The sequence below is a fragment of the Brachyistius frenatus genome, unplaced genomic scaffold (assembly GCF_029030835.1).
Source record: "Brachyistius frenatus isolate BFR_SWC_R1_liver_20210118 unplaced genomic scaffold, ASM2903083v1 Contig_149, whole genome shotgun sequence".
In the NCBI taxonomy this organism is placed as follows: domain Eukaryota; kingdom Metazoa; phylum Chordata; class Actinopteri; family Embiotocidae; genus Brachyistius; species Brachyistius frenatus.
In genome coordinates, this window is record NW_027210748.1 from 510,415 (window position 1) to 534,782 (window position 24,368).

Sequence of the window (24,368 nt, forward strand, 5' to 3'; positions counted from 1 at the left end):
GCTATCTGTGTTGTAGTTGTACTTGACGTTACGAGTGGCCGCTGGCAGGTTTGTGCATCTTGTACTTATTTACAGCTGACATTTAACGCATGTAGCTGGTGTTAGCGGATTAGAAAGTACTTTTACCGGCTCTCCTCGACATGTAGAAAGTGTGAGATGGATTCGGCAGACGTGCACTTCACGGGTTGTTAACGGAGGAGCTGTTAAAAGTTGGACTTCCAAAGCTCTCCTTTCATTTCCTTGCTTCATTATTGGACACGCTTTGCTGAGAGGGTGTAGCTGACAGGTAAACTTGGAGACTACAGGTATGTACCGTCAGCATGTTCGCGTTCGCTTCCGTACTGTTACACACCTCGCTGCTGATGTTGTTTGTAAGAAAACAATAGCAACATCTTAGTTCTCGAAGAAATAAAAAAAACCTTCAAGTGAAAATGAGTCACTGTGCAGGAAGCTGTTGCTCTTAAACTGTGTCGCCATCATAAGAGTGCAATCATCACAGACTGACTTGACTAAGTGACCTGATGAGTCAGTGGGCTGGATTTACATTTACAAGGACTTTCAAGGTAAATGTCACATAACGTTAATCTGGAGTTTGAGATTCAATTCAATTCAATTTTAATTTCAATTTTCTTTCTATAGCGCCAAATCACAACACAGATTATTTCATGGCACTTAACACATTAAAGTCTTTACAGCAGAACTTTACAACATTATACAGAGAAACCAACAATTCAACAATTCCCACATAAGCTAGGAAGGAAAAACTCCTCTTTAAGGGAGAAAAACCTCCAACAGAGGGAAGAAAAACTCCCTTTAACAGGAAGAAACCTCCGACAGAACCAGGATCAGAGGTGGAGAACATCTGTTAACAGAACCAGGATCAGAGGTGGAGAACATCTGTTAACAGAACCAGGATCAGAGGTGGAGAACATCTGTTAACAGAACCAGGATCAGAGGTGGAGAACATCTGTTAACAGAACCAGGATCAGAGGTGGGCGGAGCATCTGTTAACAGAACCAGGGAGGTCAGAACCAGGATCAGAGGTGGGCGGAGCATCTGTTAACAGAACCAGGATCAGAGGTGGGAGGAGCATCTGTTAACAGAACCAGGATCAGAGGTGGGCGGAGCATCTGTTAACAGAACCAGGATCAGAGGTGGGAGGAGCATCTGTTAACAGAACCAGGATCAGAGGTGGGCGGAGCATCTGTTAACAGAACCAGGATCAGAGGTGGGAGGAGCATCTGTTAACAGAACCAGGATCAGAGGTGGAGAACATCTGTTAACAGAACCAGGATCAGAGGTGGGCGAAGCATCTGTTAACAGAACCAGGATCAGAGGTGGGAGGAGCATCTGTTAACAGAACCAGGATCAGAGGTGGGAGGAGCATCTGTTAACAGAACCAGGATCAGAGGTGGGAGGAGCATCTGTTAACAGAACCAGGCTCAGAGGTGCGCGGAGCATCTGCCTCAACTGGTTGGGGTGAGAGGAGAGCAGAGAGAGAAAAGGACAGAATAGAGATACAAGACAGGGAACTGAATGGAGAGACAACAGACAATAAGCAAAAACTATGGGAGAGATGTTTCAGAGTGTTTGACGGTATGGATTTGGCTCCATGTAAATACTGTGTGTTTGGTGTTAATTTGTAAAATATCCTGCATGTGCAACTGTTAAGCTCTCTGTTTCCTGACAGATAAATAATATGATGACAGCAGCAGATCTATTCCCCTGTTGAACAGGTGTGCTTGAACAAAGTGTCCTGCTACAGAATAATCTAGATCTTAATTTTAGTGATATATATTGATTATTTCCTCACTCCCTCTGTCCTTTAAGTGTCTGTCAGTGCATCCACTTAAAGTCATTTCATAGAAAGTTGTTGTTTTGCATTAAATTGAATTGCACTTGCACGGTTTGAAGGCAGAATAGCTCAGCTTTAAGAAAGCCAGACCTGCCTCACAGGCTCGCTTCGTTTCCTTTCATATTTTCCACATGTTCCCGTACAGGCTAACGTCTGTGACGGGTGTCAGTGTGGATCTCAATCTGTTACCTGCTGGGATCTGAAAGGTGAATCAGACAGCGTTGCTGAAAACTTTAGTGAACTTGTAAACACGTTGGGTGTTCAGTGGTAATGAATACAACATGAATCATAGTATGTGCAACAGTGAAATTCAAACATGATGACGTTTGGAAATCAGCCTGTTTTATGCTTAAAATCTACTCCAGGCTAATTTGAATATCCATCCATCCATCCATCCATCATCTTCCGCTTATCCGGGGTCAGGTCGCGGCGGCAGCAGGCCAAGCAAACTGACCCAGACTTCCCTCTCCCCTGCAACATTTTCCAGCTCATGCTGGGGGATCCCGAGGCGTTCCCAGGCCAACCGGGAGATATAATCCCTCCAGCGTGTCCTGGGTCTTCCCCGGGGTCTCCTGCCAGTTTGACATGCCTGGAAAATTTCCAGAGGGAGGTGCCCAGGAGGCATCCTGATCAGATGTCCGAACCAGCTGATTCCTTTCGACGCGAAGGAATAGCGCCTCAACTCCAAGTTCCCTCCTGATGTCCGAGCTCCTTACCCTATCCCTAAGGCTGAGCCTGGCAACCTACGGAGGAAACTCATTTCGGCTGCTTGTAGCCGCGACCTCGTTCTTTCGGTCACGACCCAGAGTTCGTGACCATAGGTGAGGGTCAGAACGTAGATCGCCCGGTAAACCTTTTCACCAACACCTGTTGTACTGCTGCAGATACTTAAACTCCTTCGCTTGAGGCAGGCACTCCGTCCCCACCTGGAGGGAGTAGTCCACCGGTTTCTGGCAGAGAACCATGGCCTCAGATTTGGAGGTGCTAACCCTCATCCCCGCCGCTTCACACTCGCCTGCAAACCGCCCCAATGAGTGCTGGAGGTTGCGGTCCAAAGAAGCCAACAGGACCACATCATCTGCAAACAGCAGAGATGCGATCCGGAGACCCCTGAACCCGACGTGCTCCTCCCCCCGGCTGCACCTAGATATCCTGTCCATGAAGGTCACAAACAGGATCGGTGACAAAGGACAACCCTAGCGGAGGCCAACACTGACTGGAAACGAGTCTGACTTAGTGCAGAGAATACGAACACAGCTCCTACTGCGGTTGTACAGAGCCCGGATGGCCCGTTGCAACGGGTCCGGCACCCTGTACTCCCGCAGCATCCCCCACAAAAACCCCCGGGGGACCCGGTCGAAAGCCTTCTCCAAGTCCACAAAGCACATGTAGAATGGATTGGCAAACTCCCAGGCCCCCTCCAGTAGCCCTGCGAGGGTAAAGAGCTGGTCCACTGTTCCACGACGAGGACAGAATCCACACTGCTCCTCTTGAATCTGAGGTGCTTCACCTGGAGGCGCATGGAGGCGACCCTCTCGTTCTCCGGTGAGAACTCCAACACATCGGCGCTCAATCGGGGGCTCGTGAGTATCCCCACTCCTGCCCGGCGCCTCTCACCTTGGGCAACTACAGAAAAGGATAAAGTCCAGCCCCTCTCCAGGAGCTTGGTTCCACAGCCAGTTCTGTGCATGGAGGTGTGCCCAACTATATCTAGCTAGTACCGCTCCAACTCCTGCACCAGCTCTGGCTCTTTCCCCGCTAGCGAGGTGACGTTCCATGTCCCTGGAGCTAGTCTGTGCTGCCGGCGATCGGTTTGCCCGGGCCCCCCACCCAGCCTGCCGCCCAATATGCAATGCACCCGACCCCGATGCTTGTCCCTGCGGGTGGTGGGTCCCCAGGGTGGCTGCTCCATGATGCTTCTTCAGGCTGAGCCCGACCAGGCCCCATGGACAAAGGCCTGGCCACCAGATGCTCGCCGGCGAGCTCCCCTCCTGGGTCTGGCTCCGGGAGAGTTCCCCGGTTTCCCTGATCCGGGTGAGGTGGCTTCAGTCTGTGGGCTGCTGTTCATCGGGGTCTGTGTGAGCTGCTCTTTGTCTGGGCTCTCAGCTGAGACCAGTTTGCCTTGGGAGACCCTACCAGGGGCTGATGCCCCGGACAACATAGCTCCCAGGATCACTGAGCCACTCAAACCCCTCCACCACATTAAGGTGGCGACTCGCGGAGGATAATTTGAATATATCTTTGGTAAATACAGAAACATACCCTCCAAAGAGTTTGTTCAAGAGATCTGTTTAAGGAACTCGCTACAGCAGCTGTTGGAACAACCTCAGTGTGTACAGGCTAAACATGGAAAAATGCAGCACGACCACCGGTGATCTAAAAGGTGCATATCGATAACTTTAGTGCTTTTGTTTTTTTATTTAAAAAAAACCTCTTCCCTCCCTTTGCAGCTCTGAATGAGTTCCAGAGTGTCAGGTGATCTGGAGGAAGAAGAGGAGGAGGAACAGGAAGAAGAGAGCTTCAACCCGACAGAGGTGAAGATGAGTCAGATAGTGATGCCCTGTCACAGCAACCATCGACACGAGCTGAGTGTGGGACAGCTGCTCAAGTGGATCGACTGTACTGCCTGCCTCTCTGGTGAGGTGTGTGTGTGTGTGTGTGTGTGTGTGTGTGTGTGTGTGGTAGTCAGTGTGTGTGTGTGTGTGTGTGTGTTGTAATTGAAGACTAGTCGGACAGGAAATTACTGGTAATGACTTGTGTCTGGTTCATCTGGGCAGCTGAGCGGCATGCTGGGAGTGCCTGCGTCACCGCTTCCATGGATGACATCCACTTTGAACACACCATCAGGTAAGAGGAAGTGTGTGTGTGAGTGTGTGAGAGACCCATGTGGCAACCTACTATGACTTCACCCTTTTGGTTTTGTGAAGTGCCACTTTGAAGCCTTGAGTCTGGCAGTTCGTCCTTTGCCGTCCTGTTTTTTTTTTTGGAGCCAGAAGTGACCATATTTGGAAGAAGTGGGTGGAGCTAGCGCCAGATCTGACTCATTCTGACTGAGGACACGAGGACGCTACGTCTGCCGACCTATACGGAAGACGTGAAATGGAAATCTTTGGTGCCGGAGGCTTTTTGGAGCCAGCCCCTAGCGGCCCTCGGGGGTGTTGCGCTTTAAAGACCTTCCGCACTGGCTTCACTTTTCAGACCTGGAAGTTTCTTTACAGTCTGTGGTATGAGCAGAAGGGTTGGTCATGTACTGATTATTTCTCCTTGTCTCTCTGTTCAGCGTTGGTCAGGTGGTGAACATCAGGGCAAAGGTTAACCGAGCCTTTAACACCAGTATGGAGGTCAGTGAAGTTCACATTGTGTGTTTCCTATAGACGGGTTTCCCCTTACGAACCGTCATTATTTTAAAATCAAGAAGTTTGCTGGAAAGCTGTCAAATTAGAGCTTGTAAGTAGAGCTTGTAAATCACCACTGTCGGAGTGACGACACAGATTTCAACCTTATCTGTAAATTTAAATCAACTATTGTTGAGAAATCCAACCAAGTTATTTGACATCTATTATCTTCAAATAAAATGACCCCAATGTGCCATATAAGACTTTTAGATAAAAAAATAAACCACATTCACTAAATTTCAGGAAAAAGGTGGAACACATCAGGAACATTCACTTGATCATAGCTCATTTATACCCTATGTAAGACTAAAACAGTTTATATGATAATATATTTAAATAAAATAAGGATATGATAGTTGTGTTAACATCTTGCAATCAGCACAACTCAAACACTGTTCAAAAGTACAAATTAGCGTATCAAATAACTGTTCGCCAACACTTCTAAAAAATGTTTTAAAATGTACAAGCATCTAATAAAAACAGAAAATAATTTAGCACAGCCTGTCTGAGACTGAGAGGTCGAGCTGTTAAACATACTTTCATCAAGTGGCACCTTTTACTATCTGAACACATTATAGAATAATTCAATTCAATTCAATTTTATTTATACAGCGCCAAATCACAACATAGGTTATTTCATGGCACTTAACACATTAAAGTCCTTACAGCAAGACGTTACAACATTATACAGAGAAACCCAACAATTCAACAATTCTCACATAAGCTAGGAGGGAAAAAAAAACTCCTCTTTAAGGGAGAAAAACCTCCAACAGAGGGAAGAAAAACTCCCTCTTAACAGGAAGAAACCTCCAACAGAACCAGGATCAGAGGTGGGCGGCCATCTGCCTCGACCGGTTGGGGTGAGAGGAGAGCAGAGAGAGAAAAGGACAGCATAGAGATAGAAGAGAAGAACTGTTGGTGGAGACGACAAGCGCAGAGCAGAGACATGCAGCTCCATGACGGGACATCTGGAAAAGAAAGAACAGAAACTCTGCGAGCGAGGGAACTGAATGGAGACAACAGACAATAAGCAAAAACTATGGGAGAGAAAAAGATGGTGAGGTATGAGTCAGTTAAAGAGTAGGAGGAAAGAAAAGAAGCTCGGAGTCAAAGTCAAAAGACTATTCAACATATGAGTAGACACTACTCATACTGTATATTGACTGTAGATATGTTCCATGTCAGGTGGGCATACAGGTGGGCTGCGAGGACCTGTTCTCTGATCGTCACTGGAGGGTTTGTCACGCCTACGCCACCTTTGTTACCCAGCGCACAAACACAGGGAAAAAGGTAAGAGGTGTTTTGTGTGGTCCGGGATGGCAAATTATTTTAAGGTTATGATTAAGACCCTGTGTGACGTGGACGTTTGCGTCTTGTTAAATATACACTAAAGTTGGCTGTAATTTTGGACTCATGACCTCTCAGGTGACCTTGAAGCCCATCGTTCCTCACACTCAGAGGGAGCAGGTGGAGTACAGCGTGGCGGCCGAGAGGAGGCGGGTCCGCATGGTGCATGATGACATCATCAAAGACCTGCTCTCCAGCAGGTCTGTTCAGCAGGGTAGGTTGGATGCACGCTACCTCGTACCAGCATACAGCAGACGATATTCACGTTTCTCCCTGATAATTCCCTGACGAGTGTTTTTGGCTGCAGTTGGCTGGATTCAGAATGTTTCATGTTGAAGTGAGTTAGTGATGAAATATGAAACAGCAAAAGAATCAGGGCCTGAATCTCATCGCTTGATGTCACCTGCGGAAACAGGGGGAAACTATTAAAAACACATGAATGAGTTACACACTGTGGTTTATTTTGATCCAGTCCCATATAGAGACAACATAGTGCAAATATGGGTCCACAGTGCAAAAGTTCAGAGTCCATGGGGGGGAGAGAGGAGAGAGAGCCCAGCAGCCCGGCAGCCTCATGAGTTCTCATAAGAACCAGAAAACAAAAGTGCAGTGACTTTACTCTAACTAGTGGCTGCTGAGAGAGATTTAGCTAAACACAATGTCCCTACTTCCTGTTTCATAGAATTTGAAAATCTGTTTTATTGCTCCAATTTCTGTTTGTGTGTGTGTGTGTGTCTGTCTGTGTGTGTCTGTGCGTGCGTGCGTGTGTGCGTGTACGTCAGCCGACAGCTCAGCAGTTTCCAACGCAGTGGCAGCCGTGAAGACCAAAGTGGAGAGTGTTGAACTGGTTCTACCTCCACATGCAAACCATCAGGTTATTTATTTATGTGTCTTTGTCTTTTTAGAAAATCAGCAGTGATTCTCTGGTTAGATGCTGCAACATAGTTGATTCTGTTTTTTCTTTCTATTATACTTCAAGTTTTGGAATTACATTGGGATTCTTGTTCTATTAACATCAGTAACATTCATAATGTGTTTGTCTCATTTCTATCTGTTGCATTTGACACAAAAAAGAGTGTATGAACATATTTCTCTTTTTGCCCATGTTATATACGACCTAAATCCCTGCGTCCCCCCGATGTATGGACATTTTGAGGCAAAATTTTCAAATGATCCTTATCATGCATCTAATTTTACTTGAATATGAAATTAAATGTAATTCATAATGTGGAATAAATTATGATTTACTTTATATTACCACTTTATCATAAATACCCAGGACAAAGTTGTTCTGTTGTGTTTGTGCACCTCTCTGTTTTAATAGATACAGGCCAACAGAAATCAAAGCCTTTTACGTTGTGATTTATTTTCTTCAGTTACAGTTTAGTCCTCTGAAACGGTGCACTGGAGAGGTGTCATATTCACTCATTCAGGGATTTAATGTCCATTTCTGCTCAGTTGTTGGTGTCCAGTGGGTCGGAGAGTCTGAGGCTCGTCCATAAACGACGAGAATTTTATTTTGGCGTAAAGCATTTTTGTAAACTTTTGGAATAGATTTTACTCTCAGGTTTTATAAAGGTGGTCTCTGGTATTGGATGATTTTTAAGACTTTTTACTGCTCCTGTGTTCTGTATCTCATCAGTGTTGTGATATCATAAAGTTCAGGTTGACTGTCAAATCACTTCTGTGTGTCTAAATCCCAGGTGAACACGTTCGGAGGGCAGATCATGGCCTGGATGGTGAATGTAGCTACAATTGCCGCCAGGTGAAATTCCACAAACACACACATAAAAATACACTCAAAGCGTACATGTACGAGAACACATCTGGATTTGTTTACTAGCTGGTATAGCACACTTTGTTACGTATGTTGTTACTGTTCGGCCAGAACAGTGATGTGTGCATTTTAATGAAATTACAGTTGTTTCAGGCCATAATGGTGAAAAAAAATGTTCACTGGTTTCAAAGTGATAAAGTCACATCATTGGTTGAATGAATGCTGTGACTTCCTGCATCCAAATCAAAGGCCATGTTGTTTTTTGGGTTTCTTCCAATTCTACTCAATGTTTTCAGTCGTATATCTCATATGCACCTTTTTTTGTGAGTTCATTAGGTCAGCAAAGAGGACAAAATCAGCAAAGGGTTAAAAAAGAAAAGTCTAATCAGTGTTTATGGCACATGTAACTATTTGAAGCAACACCTTCCTCAATAATTCTCTGTGTCTCTGGGAAACAGCTGCAACGATCTGTTGTTCCATTGAACTCGCGGCTAACTGAGCTGTCGGGGTTTCTAGCAAACGTGTTCTCGATGCAGCTCACAACCTCAATTGTACTGCAAAATGCTACATTTCCAACAGAGAAAAGGACGTCCCAAAATATGAGCAGAGGATGGACAAGGAGACATTTCACCGTGTGTTGCATGCTATTCAGTCAGAGTATACGATCAAAGAAGCCCTGCATGAGGATATGACTGAGGACACTGAGCTGCCGAGAACAAACAGCAGACTGGAGACCTTCTTCAGGATTTTTGTCCCATGATGCTCTCTTTTGGACAACAAAGTAGGCGAGGGGTTACGTGTAAGAAGCTCTCGTGCAATGCATCCTGGTACATGTAGGCACTGCCAGCAGGAAAACTCGGCTTTCCCCATCAGTATAGTTCACACTGAGGACAGCATCGCTTCAATTGACAACATTTGCCATCAACAGAGTGAACTTCCACATAAAAAGTGACGAAATAAAGTAGTTGATTGAAGGTGTCTTGCAGGTAAATGACGGAGACACAAAGCGTTCTCTGTTTTGTTGTTGTTGTTGTTTTGTTTTCTTCTATATTTCTGAATACTCCTCCTTCCTCTGTGCAGTCGTCTGTGTCAGGCCCATCCGACTCTTCGGACCATCGACATGTTCACTTTCAGAGGACCCTCTCAGGTTGGAGACAGACTGCTGCTGAGGGCAATAGTCAACAACGCCTTCAAAAACAGGTGGGAGTGTCTCCAGGGAAACTCATAAAGACACAGAAGATGAGATAAAGATGAGCCGTGCTGGAAATCATGGGTTAATGCCAACAGTATTGCGATCGTACTGCACTGATGTTGTAAGGTCTGCTGTATTTCCTGCAGCATGGAGGTGGGGGTGTGTGCAGAGGCCTACCAGGAGGAGGGGCCTAACCGCCACATAAACTCGGCCTTCATGACCTTCGAGGTGCTCGATGATGGCGGGAAGCCCTGCACGTTACCATGCATACGCCCCGAACCCCTGGTGAGTCAGACCGTTCAAGAACATTTATTGTGCACATGATGTTCTCGACTAGTCTCAACCAGAAGGATAGTTTGTGCGGTAACATGAAATATGATCAACATCAGTTGAAATGCAGTGAGGCTGTAATGCTGCATTAATGCCACGTGGGAGGAAAAGTAATAACAATGATGCCCATGTTCATGTCAATTCAAGATGGCGGCCGCCAGTCTTCTTCTGAGTCTTACTCATCACTGCAGCCTTCTGGAAACTTTTAACAATAAACACAAATTCTCAAACCTCACAGAAGGAACAATAGTGGGATAGATTGCAGCTGTTTTGGAGCTTTAATGATAATTATGATAATTAGGACTTCAACACTGTTTACAAGTAGGAAAACTGGCAATTACAGTACCTTTAGTATAACTTATTAATTCAATTCAACTTTATTCATATAGCGCCAAATCACAACATAGGTTATTTCATGGCACTTAACACATTAAAGTCCTCACAGCAAGACTTTACAATATTATACAGAGAAACCCAACAATTCAACAATTCCCACATAAGCTAGGAGGGAAAAACTCCTCTTTAAGGGAGAAAAACCTCCAACAGGGGGAAGGAAAAACTCCCTCTTAACAGGAAGAAACCTCCAACAGAACCAGGATCAGAGTTGGGCGGCCATCTGCCTCGACCGGTTGGGGTGAGAGGAGAGCAGAGAGAGAAAAGGACAGCATAGAGATAGAAGAGAAGAACTGTTGGTGGAGACGACAAGCGCAGAGCAGAGACATGCAGCTCCATGACGGGACATCTGGAAAAGAAAGAAGAGAAACTACACGAGTGAAGGAACTGAATGGAGACAACAGATAATAATAAGAAACTATGGGAGAGAAGAAGATGGTGAGGTATGAGTCAGTTAAAGAGTAGGAGGAAAGAAAAGAAGATCAGCATGTAACGAGCTCCCCCAGCAGCCTCGGCCTATAACAGCATAACTAAGGGTTGGTTCAGGTCTACCTGAGCCAGCCCTAAATATAGGCTTTATCAAAAAGGAACGTTTTGAGTCTAATCTTAAAGCTAGAGAGGGTTTCTGCCCCTCGAACACAAACTGGGAGCTGGTTCCACAGGGGAGGAGCCTGAACACTGAAGCTCCGCCTCCCATTCTACTTCTGTAAACTCTAGGAACCACAAGTAGACCACCAGCGTACTGAGAGAGAAGTGCTGTGCTAGGATTATATGGTTCTGTAAGATCTCTGAGATATGATGGAGCCTGGTCATGTAGAGCTTTGTAAGTCATCAAGAGAATTTTAAATTCTATTCTTGATTTAACAGGAAGCCAATGAAGAGAAGATAAAACTGGAGAAATATGATCTCTCTTGTTAAATCCCATCAGTACTCTTGCTGCAGCATTTTGGATCAGCTGCAGGGTTTTTAATGAGTAATTTGGACATCCTAACAGCAAGGAATTATAATAATCTGGCCTAGAAGTAACAAACGCATGAATGAGTTTTTCTGTGTCACGCTGAGGAAGGATTTTTCTGATTTTATTAATATTACGTAGATGAAAGAAGGCAGTTCTGGAGATTTGCTTTATATGGTGGCTAAAGGACAAGTCCTCATCAAATATGACTCCAAGGTTCCTCACAGTTTTGCTGGAGGCCAAGACAACGTCATCTAGAGTAACTAAGTGATTACAGAAAGAGTTTCTGAGGTGTTTAGGACCAAGTACAAGAACTTCCGTTTTGTCTGAATTTAGAAGCAGGAAGTTTTTGGTCATTCAGGCCTTTATGTCTTTTAGACAGGCTTCAAGTTTTACTAACTGATTAGTTTCATCTGGTTTTATAGAAAGATATAGCTGAGTGTGATCTGCATAACAATGGAAGTTGATGCAGTGCTTCCTGATGACATCTCCTAATGGAAGCATGTACAAAGTAAAAAGTATTGGGCCTAACACTGAGCCTTGTGGAACTCCATAACTAACTCTTGTTTGTCTGGAAGACTCATTATTAGTGGCATAATACACGACAATGTGTCCTGACAACACGACAATAACAAACAGAAAAGTTGTTTCTTATCTTCACACTGTCACAAGTCTTCCATCAGGTTTCTAACCGTCCAGCGTTTCACTACACAAACACTTCGTATCAAGGCTTTTATTGTGGAAAAAATGGCAGGAATGTGTTGTGACTGACAACAAACGAGAACACTTCACGTTGACTTCATCAAGTTAAGGTGATTCAAATATCTAGGTTATATTTTATGTGAACGTACCTCCACAGTGGTTTCACAACATTAGAAGTGAGCTGCAACTTAATAGTTTTGGCACTCGTGTGAGCACATCAACAAATAGCACTACACCCTGCTTGTCCTTATGTTTATTTACTTTAAGTAATATGGAGGTGTAAAGGTTTGACTGAGCAAAGATCAGAGCTGTAAACTTGAAGGTTGTAAGTGTTGAAGGAAAAATTTCCCCGGTGATAAACGCTTTGAAGGAGCGGCCTTTGTGTTTATTAAAGCAGCTCTTATCACACTGAGGTTCAGCTCCAATGTGTTTCAGCAGGAATCAGTTAGGGTGAACGGTGCTCCACTTATGGGTTACTATATAATAAATTGATAGCATTATCAGCATAAACAAACTCAGCCAATCCAAACCACCAATTAAAGGTGCATTCAAGATCAGTTCACGACTCAAGAAGAGTTCAACTCTGCCTGTGAAAACGGTTTCATGTCGTCTATCTTTCTGGAGAAACATCACCTGGTGTCATTGTGGTTATTTCAGCTTTGGCCTGTTATGAACCGAAGGTTTTAAAGATGTGGGAGCTTACGAAGCAGGAAGAGTCTGACAAAGTCTAACGGTCTAACCAAGTGCTCCACAGACAAGAAGTGTAGGATACAGTGATTTGGTCCCATACTAGGAAATAAAATTCAGGATAACTCCGCCTCTATTGCTTTAATTTGTACCCTTTGTTATGTGTACCTCTTCATGAGCTTCATGAGCTATTTTACTGGAGTGTCCCCCTTCTGATAATAACATAAAAATGTCTAAAAATGACCAATATTGAAATGGAAATTGAAATAACATTCTGCTGAATTGAGTGACTGCACTCCCTCCTCCTCCATCTTCTGTGTTTACAGGAAGGTGAGAGGAGGTTTGAGGAGGCAATAGCCAGAAACAAGATCCGACTGGACAGGTAGGACAATGAATCTGTCATCCTGTAAACAGCACAAACTCTCTGAGCTTCTAGATGCAAAGCAAACAGAAAGTAGTTTGCTTGGACGTGAAATAAGTAGGAGTGGCTGAAAGTTTTCGACAGAACCTCATGCTAAGGTTGTCCATGGAACATGTAAACATTTAATCGACATCACCGCTATTAGTTAAATCTGCAGCCTCGCAGTTTTAATGTAGTTGTTTTGCTCACTATAAAAATGTTTGCTTTTGTTTCTCAGGAAGTACATCATTTCCCGTAAGCAGTGTGAGGTCCCTCTGTCTGTTCCTTGGGACCCCACAAACCAGGTGAGGAGACTCATAAAGACTTCTAGAAGGTTTACAAACACTTTATTTACTGCTTGTTGTGGTCCAAACGGTCACTAAAAGAAAATAAATTTGTTAAATGAGGTCCATTGGTTTACACTGCCTCATTATCAATGGCTGAACTATGAGATTTGTTTACTTCACTACACCAATTGGTCAACAATGTCACCAGCGTTTAATATTAAAAAAAACTCGACGGCCCCTGTGATATTGAGAGAGTTAAATTTTTCTCCATATCACAAATGTGTGTTCAGATCCAAACACAGATACCAAACAACTTTAACACATGTAAAACTCTTGTACAAATCCACACATTGCAACCTGAATTAAAACATTTAATTTTACGTACATCACTGGTCGGATCATCCGTGTTGTGATTTGGCGCTATATAAATAACATTCAATTCAATTCAATTCAACTTTATTCATATAGCGCCAAATCACAACATAGGTTATTTCATGGCACTTAACACATTAAAGTCCTTACAGCAAGACTTTACAATATTATACAGAGAAACCTAACAATCCAACAATTCCCACATGAGCTAGGAGGGAAAAAAAACTCCTCTTTAAGGGAGAAAAACCTCCAACAGAGGGAAGAAAAACTCCCTTTAACAGGAAGAAACCTCCGACAGAACCAGGATCAGAAGTGGGCGGCCATCTGCCTCGACCGGTTGGGGTGAGAGGAGAGCATAGAGAGAAAAGGACAGCATAGAGATAGAAGAGAAGAACTGTTGGTGGAGACGACAAGCGCAGAGCAGAGACATGCAGCTCAATGATGGGACATCTGGAAAAGAAAGAAGAGAAACTACACGAGTGAAGGAACTGAATGGAGACAACAGATAATAAGAAAAAGCTATGAGAGAGAAAAGGATGGTGAGGTATGAGTCAGTTAAAGAGTAGGAGGAAAGAAAAGAAGCTCAGCATGTAACGAGGTCCCCCAGCAGCCTCGGCCTATAACAGCATAACTAAGGGTTGGTTCAGGTCTACCTGAGCCAGCCCTAAATATAGGCTTTATCAAAAAGGAACGTTTTGAGTCTAATCTTAAAGCTAGAGACCCAATCGGTAGAGAATTGAATTGAACTGTTGGAAACCTTCCCGTGTATACACATTTCTAAAAGTATTTGTATTTACAGATTGTTAAATGATGTGGACTTTTGAGACTCTTTTCGCGTCTCCAGCTCCACAGATTCAAAAATCCACGCTGCAGTTAAATGCTGGTGGAAAACTGGGTTGTAGTAGATAGAAAAGCTCATCACCCCTCAGTTAGAATACATATTTCTCATCAATAGACTCCATACAGAAGCCTATGAATGTAAATATGTGGTTTAAATTAGCTGCTAGGTGGTAGTTTTGTGCTTCTGCCGGGAAAACACAGTCTAAGTGTTACGGCCAGTAGTCTGTGTGTGTGTGTGTGTGTGTGTGTGTGTGTGTGTGTGTGTGTGTGTGTGTGTGTGTGTGTGTGTGTTGGTGCTTTAGTTTGCAGCAGTAGCCGATTGGTTGTCCTTTTAAGTTTTGTAAATCGGCTCCTGGGGCTCCTACTGCTTGTCTTTAAATGATCCTTTTTGTAAATAAATTACTGCATTTACTTATACAATGGTTTTTTTGGCTCCTTTTTATTCCCCTGGGTTTTTCTTTTTACTGTAGTACCCAAAATGACGTACACTGAGTGAGTGGTGTAACCACTTAGTATAATTGCATTTGTTAGATAATGTAAATGATATCCTCGGTCTGTTTAACTTTCTTAGTGGTAAAGGCCAACAGGGGACACATATGGCAGCATTGTGGCTTGTGATCATAATGTGTTGTGTGTTTGTGTTTCCAGGTGTATCTGAGCTACAACAATGTGTCAGCTCTGAAGATGCTGGCTGCTAGAAGCAACTGGCGCCTCAGCTCGGAGGAAGACAAGGTATCTCATAAGGGAGTTTTATTTTTTTAATTGGTTTTACTTACTGCTCAAAAGGTTTATATTTTTTAAGGAGCTGAATGTTTCACGTGAATATTTGTTCTCAGGTTCGACTTTACACCCTGGAGCAGAAGTCCATGTTGAGTATCAGGGTGGAATCAGAGGTGAACGTTCCTGCCCAAAGAGCCTTTTGTCTTCTCGCTGAGCTGAGGAACAGACCGAGCTGGGATACACATTATAAGTAATGCACGCACGCACGCACACACACACACACACACACACACACGTATGCACTTAATAAAAAAATCTATTGACGCTTGACGAACTGTCTCTTCCCTGGGAAACAGATGGAAGTTCAGGGCCTTTATTCCTAAATGCTGCATTAGCGGTCCAACTTTTAGGACCGAGAGTAGAGACATTTTATCAGCCAAGATTTAGGAGACCTTCAGAGGTGTCTGAGCAAAGCTGTGAAGAGCTGCCAGGAGGTGGTGTTCAGGGGGACACTTGATTACAGTGAGTGAATTAAAAGATATTACAACTGCAGACAGCAGGATCAGTCCATGACTAGATACCATCCCTACAATGAAGCATGGTGGTGGCAGCATCATGACTCAGCAGCAGAGACAGGAAGACCGGTCAGAACTAAGGAAAGTATGAAATATAGGGATGTCCTTGAAGAAACGTACTCCTATACTCAAAATTAGCACAGTTCATTTTTGCGTAGCTTTTTTGTAGCACCACTTGTAATCAATATTTCAGCTCATTGCTTAGCTGTGATTTTATTTCATTTATCACATATTAACGTAACAAAACCTTGTTTGGCTTAAGTTGGTTATTCGGTGCAGAAGGGAGGAATTTCATCCATCATAAAGTTCACATTTTACTGATGCCAAAGAGTTGTTTTTGTTTAATTGAGTGTGAACTCTGGTTTGCAAGAGGGAGGCCAACTACAGACACAGGTCACACTCTCTGGGACAGTCCACTGAGATGAGTCAGCACAAAGTGTTCAAATATCGGGTGATATAGGAGGTTGAGAAGTAATTTATGCAGAGTCAGTGTCTGGGCTGAGGGATAAAAACAGGTCAGATGTCTGCGTCCGGCTAGGAAAGAAGAACAATGTGTGGTTTTCACAGTTTTCATACAGACTAAATAAGTATATAGTATGTTATTACTATAAACTATAAAGAATAGATCAGCTGTAACTGACTGGTAATAATTGTGTAGTCTGTCATACGTCTCAGTTCAAGTCAAGTAAGAACTTCTGACTCGGTAAATAAATGTGTTAATCAAGCGGCAACCAACAGTGACTTCACCTGTTTGTTTGTGAATGTTATGAAGCCTCGAGTTCGGATTTTGGTTGGCACCATCTTGCTAGTTTGGAGCGGTTTGGAGCAGGAAGTGACCATATTTGGATGAGCTGGGGGAGGAGCCAGCGGTGGATCTGACTGATCTGATTGGAAACCTGACGATACTACGTCCCGCCCACCGATAGCTGTAACCTGACTGCACCACAGGCCTGTCAATCAAACAGACACGCCCCCAAAACCAGGTCTTTTTGAGTCTTCTTTTCTAATGAATGAGGGATTATTTTCAGATGGACCTCCAGAAAACTAATAAGAAGGAGTGACTTTAGCTAACAACACCGAGAGAACTGATGGACACATTTTATTCACTTTGGATTTGATGAGAGAAGTTGAATGGGAGTCTATGGAGCCGGAGGCTTTTTGGAGCCGACCTCTAGTGGCACTCGCTGGTATTGCAGCTGAAGACACTTCTGCATCAGAACCATTTTTCAGACCTGGAAGCTACGAACACTTTTATATCTAGTCTGTGGTATTACCCAAAATGTGGAACTATTTCTTGAGCAATATTATCAATATGCCTTGACTTTTTAAAATAAACTACTTACTACACACTGATCCATCTGTGTCCTTTCTAAATCAGGGAATGCGCGCTGATTCACCGGGTTGATGACGACGACTTCCTCTATCGCGTGGTGACTCCATCGGTGCGTCACGGTGCGGTTGGATCCCCCACTTCAGCCAATCTGGGAGGAGGGATTCTCCAGGATTTCATCTTGTTGGCTTCCACAAGGAAGCCGTGTGGCAGCGGGTCAGTAGAACGACTGGCTGAAGGTCAAAGGTCGTCCACATCTCTCCTGGAGGATTTACTGTTGTTTTTTGTCCTTTATTCTTCAGAGATCCCTATGTCATCGCTCTGCGCTCAGTGTCTCTGCCCACTAACCCCCCAACTGAAGGATTCAATCGAGGAGAGGTTCTGTGTGCTGGATTCACCATCCTGGAGACCAAAGACAACAAGTCACTAGTGAGACAGACTGCAACTGTCAGCAGGTTTATTTTAACAAGTGATCTCAACACACCTAACCATTATTCTGTTGTTGTTCTGTTCAGATCAGTTACTATAACCAGGCGTCTCCAGAGGTGCTGCCCTACATCTCCACAGATATTGCCGGCCTCTCCTCCTCCTTCTACCACACCTTCTGCTCCTGCAGCCAGTACCTGACCAGGAACCGGCTCCAGTCCACCTGTGAGGAGGCCAGAACCAGGCCATGAGAACCAGTAGTCCCACCGGGCTGTCAGCGGCCCTCCACAACACTAAGCTGTAGACTCTCTGTGGTACTAACCTTAACCAAGTTTACATCACAGAGCGTAGAGTGACATCCATCTGCTGATCTTACAACACGGTACAAAAACCTGTCATGTGTTTACAGTAACTAAAAGGTGACATTTTTATACTTTTTTTTTTTAATAAGGTATTGCTCACTACAATATTTGAGGTCGACATTGACCCAATTTCAAAATAAATACTCATTCAATATTAATTGTTATATTTGGACATAAATGAGTGTGATTTGTTTCACCAGTCAGTTAATTAGTTTTTTTTATGTTTGTATATCCAATAATAATAATAATGCAGTCAATTTTAACCACGTTTTGGGCTTATGGGAAATGTTGGGTTGATTTTGACAAATAAGAGCTGACTGCAAGTAGCACAAGGAAACATGTTTATCTTGATTAAAATAGTGTATTAAATGTTTCTATAGGACTTTAGTAAAACTGTACCTGTGCTGTGTTCCGCCAATCAGAATTCTATGCAATTTTACCGCAGTGTTAAGGCATTTTACCTTGGAGTCACTTTGATGGCAATTAATCTCTAAAATATTACCATGAGAAAGAACTGATTAACAAATATATAAATTGAATTTTTTTTTTTTTTTAATTTTATACATCTGTTTTTATGACTTTTTTTTCCTAATGACTTATTTTAAGTTACGTTTGGAGACCATGTTAGTTTTGTGGAAGTGTACTATTTTTATTCACAGTAGCTAATAGTTGATTCAGAACAAATTTAGAATTTTTGGGGGGAAACGGGCACTAACTGATTAATTCTGGTAGCACTTGGAAAAGGGCCTCTGAGATGCGAGAAGGAACATAATGGCAATGATAGCACTGTTCTGAAAAGTGGCATTATAACATGTGTTGTTGTGGAATAAAAGTGATGTTATATTAAGAAAGAAATATTGAATATGATGTGAAATAAAAAGATTATTAGTAAAAATGCCATGAAGTGAATGCAGCTTTGAAAAGGCATTTTTGAAATAATTTTTTTTTATGGAATCAAATTGCACACCTATCAAAACTATGAAAATATAAGTGATGTTTTCTTAATGTATGTCACAAATAATCATTTAATTTATATTAGGTTTTAATTTAATTCATGTGATTGTTTTTGGGTTTTTCTTACTTTTTGATAAATACTTTTTTATTAGTGTATTAAAAAAAAAAATGAATTAAATTTGTGTCCACCTCCACTAAAAAGTCCCATCTGTTCATCATTCCCATCAGAGAGTGAAGCTCATTCTCTTCTTTGGCCAGTGATGCCGTTTCACATGCAGAGCCACCCTCTGAGACAAGCCGGTCACCCCAGCCTCAATCAATGGAGGCCACATCTGTTCAGCCAGGACGATGGTGACATAAGGAAACAGCCTTTCTACTGTGGATACAAAGTCCCGAAAGAGACGAGGAAGACCATGTCGAGGAATAGAAGCAATATTACAAAATGCATTTAATTAAAACACCTGAAAAAGTGCCTCTTCAACCAATCTACAACTCACAGTTTTCCTGAATATTTCATATGCAACTCAATGCATGTAAAAACATTGATGTAATAGGTTGTCCATTGATTTTCACACTGTGGAATTGAGTGACAACTAATGGCAGCATTTAGAATTTTAAAAACATTTCATTCATGAAATTCAGCTTAGTGCTTTTACAAATGAAACATATTTAAATGTGTCAGGATGTAAAAAATAAAAACAAAATAGGACTTGTTTTATTCTTATTCAACTTGATGAACATTTGAGTCTAATGGAGTCTTAATAGAGCTGTAATGCAGTTCTCAATGGAGAAAAGGGATGAAGACATCAGGACTGACAGCTTAATAGAGCTGAGTGTCATCTGCATAGAAGTGGAACTCAGTACTGTTCTTAGAGTGGTGAAATACGGGCTGAACAGTAGTGGACCCAGGATACAACCTTGTGGTGCTCCATATGGATATGTAATAAGAGACGCTGTGCCAATTAGCGAATGATTGCAACCTTGGGAGTGTGTGAGCAAGAGAATGGAGAATTGAAAGGGTCTAAAGGGAGCTGGCGTGTTGGTCTCTGAGGATCGCAGCTCGGTTCCTCCAGCTCCGCTGTCACAAGGACAGATACAGGAGATCATTCCTGCCCACTGCCATAAGACTTTACAATAACTCACCTCTGGCAAAATCCATCACAGTACAATAACACTGTTGACTGTGTTTCTTGGTTGCTTGTATATTATATATATAGATATATACTGTACTGTATGTATATATATATATATATATGTTGACTGTGTTTATTGGTTTGTTGTATATAATATATATAGATATTTAATGTACTGTATATGTACTGTATGTACTGTACATTTTATATTTTATATTTATATTTTTTATTTTATTGCTTTTCTATTATATTATTCTATTCTATTATTATTTTATTCTATTGTTTCTATTATTGCTTCTGTATGTATGCTGCTGTGGCGAATTTACAGTAGGTAGAGCTGGAGAACTAGTGGGGAAACATGGCGGTCGTCCCCACAGCTGACTCTGTTTGAGGCCGGACCAGCGCCAAGATCAGACCCCCGAGTAGGGTCTTAAACCCTGGGGATGTTAAGTTGTTATTCATTGCTTATTTGTATGTTTTTGTCATGTCTCGTACGGTTCTCACCCATTCAGTTGCTGCCACACATGCATCCTGATAACACGTCTCTTTGCATCGTAGAGATTTCAGCTTGATGTGTGATATTTTCTGCTATGCCATGTGGGGGTGTGATTGGGTGTGAGTTGCAGTGCAGTGTTGGTTGCGGTGCCCCAACAGGGTTTTATGGTTTTTTATGTTGTGCTGCAGGGCAATCCCTTGTTACATTGTCATAAGGGAAAGTCCTTTAGCTTTGAAGTGGTCTAGTTTTGCTGAGACATACACTTGTTTCTGTTCCGTCTGGGTGGTAGTCAGACAGCAGTGTAGGACTCAGACAGCGTCCAGTTCCTGTGTGCAAGGCTGTTTTAAATTTATACATTTGTAATAATAAAGATTGTTTTTTCCTGCTACCTTTTGGTTCGGTTCTCCTTTAATTGTGTGCAAAGGAAGCATTGTGGGCAGGCCCTTTGCAGCTCGCATTTGAGACAAGGTTTATTATAGACATATGGACTAGTGGATAAAGAGAAACTTTCCAGTGGCAGTTATTTTGAAAAAGAAACCTGTGTTGGTGGAAGCAAAACAGTCAGGCAAGGAGGGTAAATACCTTTCTGATGTCGCTGTTCTGTAAACCTTGCATGCTGATCCAGACGGGCTGGTGGAGCTTCTCGGAGTTGTAGGCCGAGTGCAGCAGATTGAGAGAATCTTCCAGAAGCTGAAGAGTGTGGACCCGCAGGTAAACTCCCTAGGGAGCATGAGGATCCTCACCAAACAGCTGAAGGACATCCTGTGAACATTAGGGCTTATTAATAAAGGGAGACGATACATGCAAAACCTCTTCAGTAGCTGTACACCAAAAAGGCCTGGCTAACAAGTGACCATCATGCTAAGACATCATTTAGCTTTCTTTTTAAAACAAGACATGTCCAGTCACATAATCCAACCGTTTTGAGAGTGACAGATATGATGCACCTGTCCGGCCAAGTGAGAACACCTGGTGAAGCACCATGAAGCACATGTTGTCATTTAGAGGTTTGCCACTCAGACAGAAGGTCATGGCTGCGACCTCCATCTTCAATCCATTATTATCTGTTATCTATGACAGAGTTCTCCAACCCAAACCAGCTGAATGAGCTTCTTTTAAGTGAACAATAACAAACTGACACTCTTCACACACATTTTGTTTGGCATCTTAAATTCAGCAACACGTGCATCCTTTTTTATGGATGCATTTCTTTATGTTTTCAATTGAAGGGAGGGATTAAGTGATAATTACACAGCTGTTCCCTAAATACCTACTGCCTTGCACACAACTCGTGTGGCCAAACTGGTTTGAAAAGTTTCAAAGAAAGTGCTGAGATTTAACAGGAAAATCCAGTGTTTCCCCTTTGATTGGGGAACCCTGCCCCTCCTCAAAACAAACTCGTCTGGACCCTGTGTGAAACTGTAGGGTTTTTAATCTGAAAAGTCTTGGTGTAACTTTGATCTCTCACTCACTCAATTCAATTTATCAAAAATAAAAAGAAAGAGAAACTGATATACCTGCAGCGTGAGTGTCTCCGAGCTGCTTCCAGAACCCGCCACCAGAGGGACTCCCGGTTGGCGGCTGTGTGAAGCCAGACGAATGACCAACATCCCACCATTCACATCTGGACATCCACAGATAACACATGTTATAAATGAGACAGGAAGGGGTTAATGGGTCATAACGGTCACTGTGACTTTAAAGTTTGATATTTGTTCGACATGATCACAATGACCTTACATACATGAAATCAGGTTTAGATGACTTTTGGTTCTGACATGGTGCACTCTTAAGAAGCAGCCGTTAGACAGCAAACTGTGTCCATAAAGGGATGCACGGTCACCAACAACACTAATACAGGTTATGGTGTTCAAACCATGAATGGTATTGATCCCACATTGCCAGCAGCAGCCTTGATTGTTGAAATGATGTCCATGGATTCGTGCTGTTGATGCCAAACTGTGATCTTACCATCTGCAGCCTCAGCAGAAATGGAGATTCATCACACCAGGCAATGTTTCCAGTCCAGAAATGTTCAGTTTTGGTGCCACGATCAAAGTCTCTGGGATTACATTTGTCCCCATTCTGATATTTGACAGGAACATTAATTGAGTTGTACCTGCGGTATTTTATGCTTTGCACTATTGCAACATAATCATGCTGAGAGGATAATTGTCAGAGCGTGCAGATAGTCTGAAACTGGCCATTTTGGTGTCAATCACAACACAAAAAATAGGTGCTTTTTATTATAGCTGAGATCATTGTTGATTTTTTTTAGGGAGGAACTTGGGTGCTTCAGAAACAAATTGTCAAACAAGTACACATGAAATCACTTAATGCAGTTTGTTACTTCGTCACTTTGTTTTTTCATAAGTAATGAAAGTAATGAAAGTAATTCATGATGATGGTCTGTGTTACCGGTGAGGAGCTCCACCACTAAAAGCTTTTAAAAATCATTTAGTGACAACAAACGTTTAATTCATTTTGTTGAATATTCACACATCCAGCAGTAACAAAGTCTTTCATTCATTTGGAGTAATGTTTGTGTCCACCTGATGGATGTCTGTCCAGCAGTGGCTTTCTTTTAGCTCTGTATTTGGTCTCCTCCAAGTCCTGAAGTAAATACTGTATGTGGTTCTTCAGCTGCTAAATGCTCCACTATGTTTACCGGCTTAATCTCTAACTGCAGTTTGGTGTAAATTCATTACCGCACGTGACCACTTTCATATTGTAATTTCATACATTGGTTTAGAATATTCCTTATACAGCAGCTGCTTTAGATCTGGGAATTCCTCAAGATGAAAAGCCTCAAATTACTCACTGTTATTTACCATTGTTAGATAAATAGCTAAATAATGACTATTAGATAATAAAAGATTAGATTAGATAATTTCCCCCCCAGCATAATCAAATTCTAAATGTTTGATGTCAATCATGTTTTTGAGTGTACACACCTGAGAGCTGAGCCGACAGGGAGGCCTTATCAGTGACTGTGAACCAACGCACCGCCAAGCTGTCGCTCTGTGTGACTGCTGACTGGAGGTTGTTTGTTGAGTCGTGAGTTGGATAAAGGAAGTCCATCAGGTCTCCGCCAGGATAGAATCTCCTCGGGCGGCTCTGCTTTCCTGTAAACACAATCACAACGTCAAGAAGTAAATGGTAAATAAAACACTGGGATCTTATCTCCATCTGATACCTTGTCAGAAAATCAGAAAATGTGGAAAAGTAATTCAATTCAATTCAATTCAATTTTATTTATATAGCGCCAAATCACAACAAAGGTTATTTCATGGCACTTAACACATTAAAGTCCTTACAGCAAGACTTTACAATATTATACAGAGAATCCCAACAATTCAACAATTCCCACATAAGCTAGGAGGGAAAAAAACCTCCTCTTTAAGGGAGAAAAACCTCCAACAGAGGGAAGAAAAACTCTCTTTAACAGGAAGAAACCTCCAACAGAACCAGGATCAGAGGTGGGTGGAGCATCTGTTAACAGAACCAGGATCAGAGGTGGGTGGAGCATCTGTTAACAGAACCAGGATCAGAGGTGGGTGGAGCATCTGTTAACAGAACCAGGATCAGAGGTGGAGAACATCTGTTAACAGAACCAGGATCAGAGGTGGAGAACATCTGTTAACAGAACCAGGATCAGAGGTGGGCGGAACATCTGTTAACAGAACCAGGATCAGAGGTAACAGAACCAGGATCAGGGTGGAGAACATCTGTTAACAGAACCAGGATCAGAGGTGGAGAACATCTGTTAACAGAACCAGGATCAGAGGTGGGAGGAGCATCTGTTAACAGAACCAGGATCAGAGGTGGGTGGAGCATCTG

General features: G+C 42.8%; 2 protein-coding genes across 6 annotated transcripts in view; one reads left to right on the forward strand and one right to left on the reverse strand.

Moving 5' to 3' along the window:
* acot11a (acyl-CoA thioesterase 11a) lies at nucleotides 1-18,869 on the forward strand. 5 transcript variants are annotated; one of them, XM_069715840.1, is made up of 17 exons: nucleotides 1-48; nucleotides 4,306-4,492; nucleotides 4,633-4,702; nucleotides 5,136-5,196; nucleotides 6,436-6,540; nucleotides 6,676-6,811; nucleotides 7,380-7,471; nucleotides 8,301-8,362; nucleotides 9,455-9,574; nucleotides 9,713-9,851; nucleotides 12,960-13,015; nucleotides 13,272-13,338; nucleotides 15,181-15,264; nucleotides 15,369-15,502; nucleotides 17,206-17,373; nucleotides 17,460-17,586; nucleotides 17,673-18,869. In XM_069715840.1, exons 2-17 carry the CDS (start codon nucleotides 4,312-4,314, stop codon nucleotides 17,832-17,834), a joined length of 1,764 nt encoding a protein of 587 aa, XP_069571941.1. In that variant the 5' UTR covers nucleotides 1-48; nucleotides 4,306-4,311; the 3' UTR covers nucleotides 17,835-18,869. The 5 variants fall into 5 exon arrangements, with proteins under 5 accessions (XP_069571941.1, XP_069571940.1, XP_069571942.1 ...); XM_069715839.1 differs by lacking the exon at nucleotides 1-48 and adding an exon at nucleotides 64-305; XM_069715841.1 differs by lacking the exon at nucleotides 1-48 and adding an exon at nucleotides 1,877-2,061.
* Nucleotides 18,665-24,368, reverse strand: part of fam151a (family with sequence similarity 151 member A) — a 12,207-nt gene continuing 6,503 nt past the window's right edge. Inside the window, 6 exon segments of the mRNA XM_069715892.1 lie at nucleotides 18,665-18,694; nucleotides 19,089-19,168; nucleotides 19,171-19,295; nucleotides 21,115-21,290; nucleotides 22,046-22,152; nucleotides 23,483-23,653. Coding sequence (XP_069571993.1) covers nucleotides 18,665-18,694; nucleotides 19,089-19,168; nucleotides 19,171-19,295; nucleotides 21,115-21,290; nucleotides 22,046-22,152; nucleotides 23,483-23,653 — 689 coding nt within the window.

Bases quoted from the DNA above. Each gene is read 5' to 3' on its own strand.
- acot11a (XM_069715840.1), top strand. From the start codon at position 4,312: ATGAGTTCCAGAGTGTCAGGTGATCTGGAGGAAGAAGAGGAGGAGGAA. The intron at 4,493-4,632 runs GTGAGGTGTGTG...TCATCTGGGCAG, and splicing joins CTGTACTGCCTGCCTCTCTG to CTGAGCGGCATGCTGGGAGT. The intron at 6,541-6,675 runs GTAAGAGGTGTT...ATGACCTCTCAG, and splicing joins GCACAAACACAGGGAAAAAG to GTGACCTTGAAGCCCATCGT.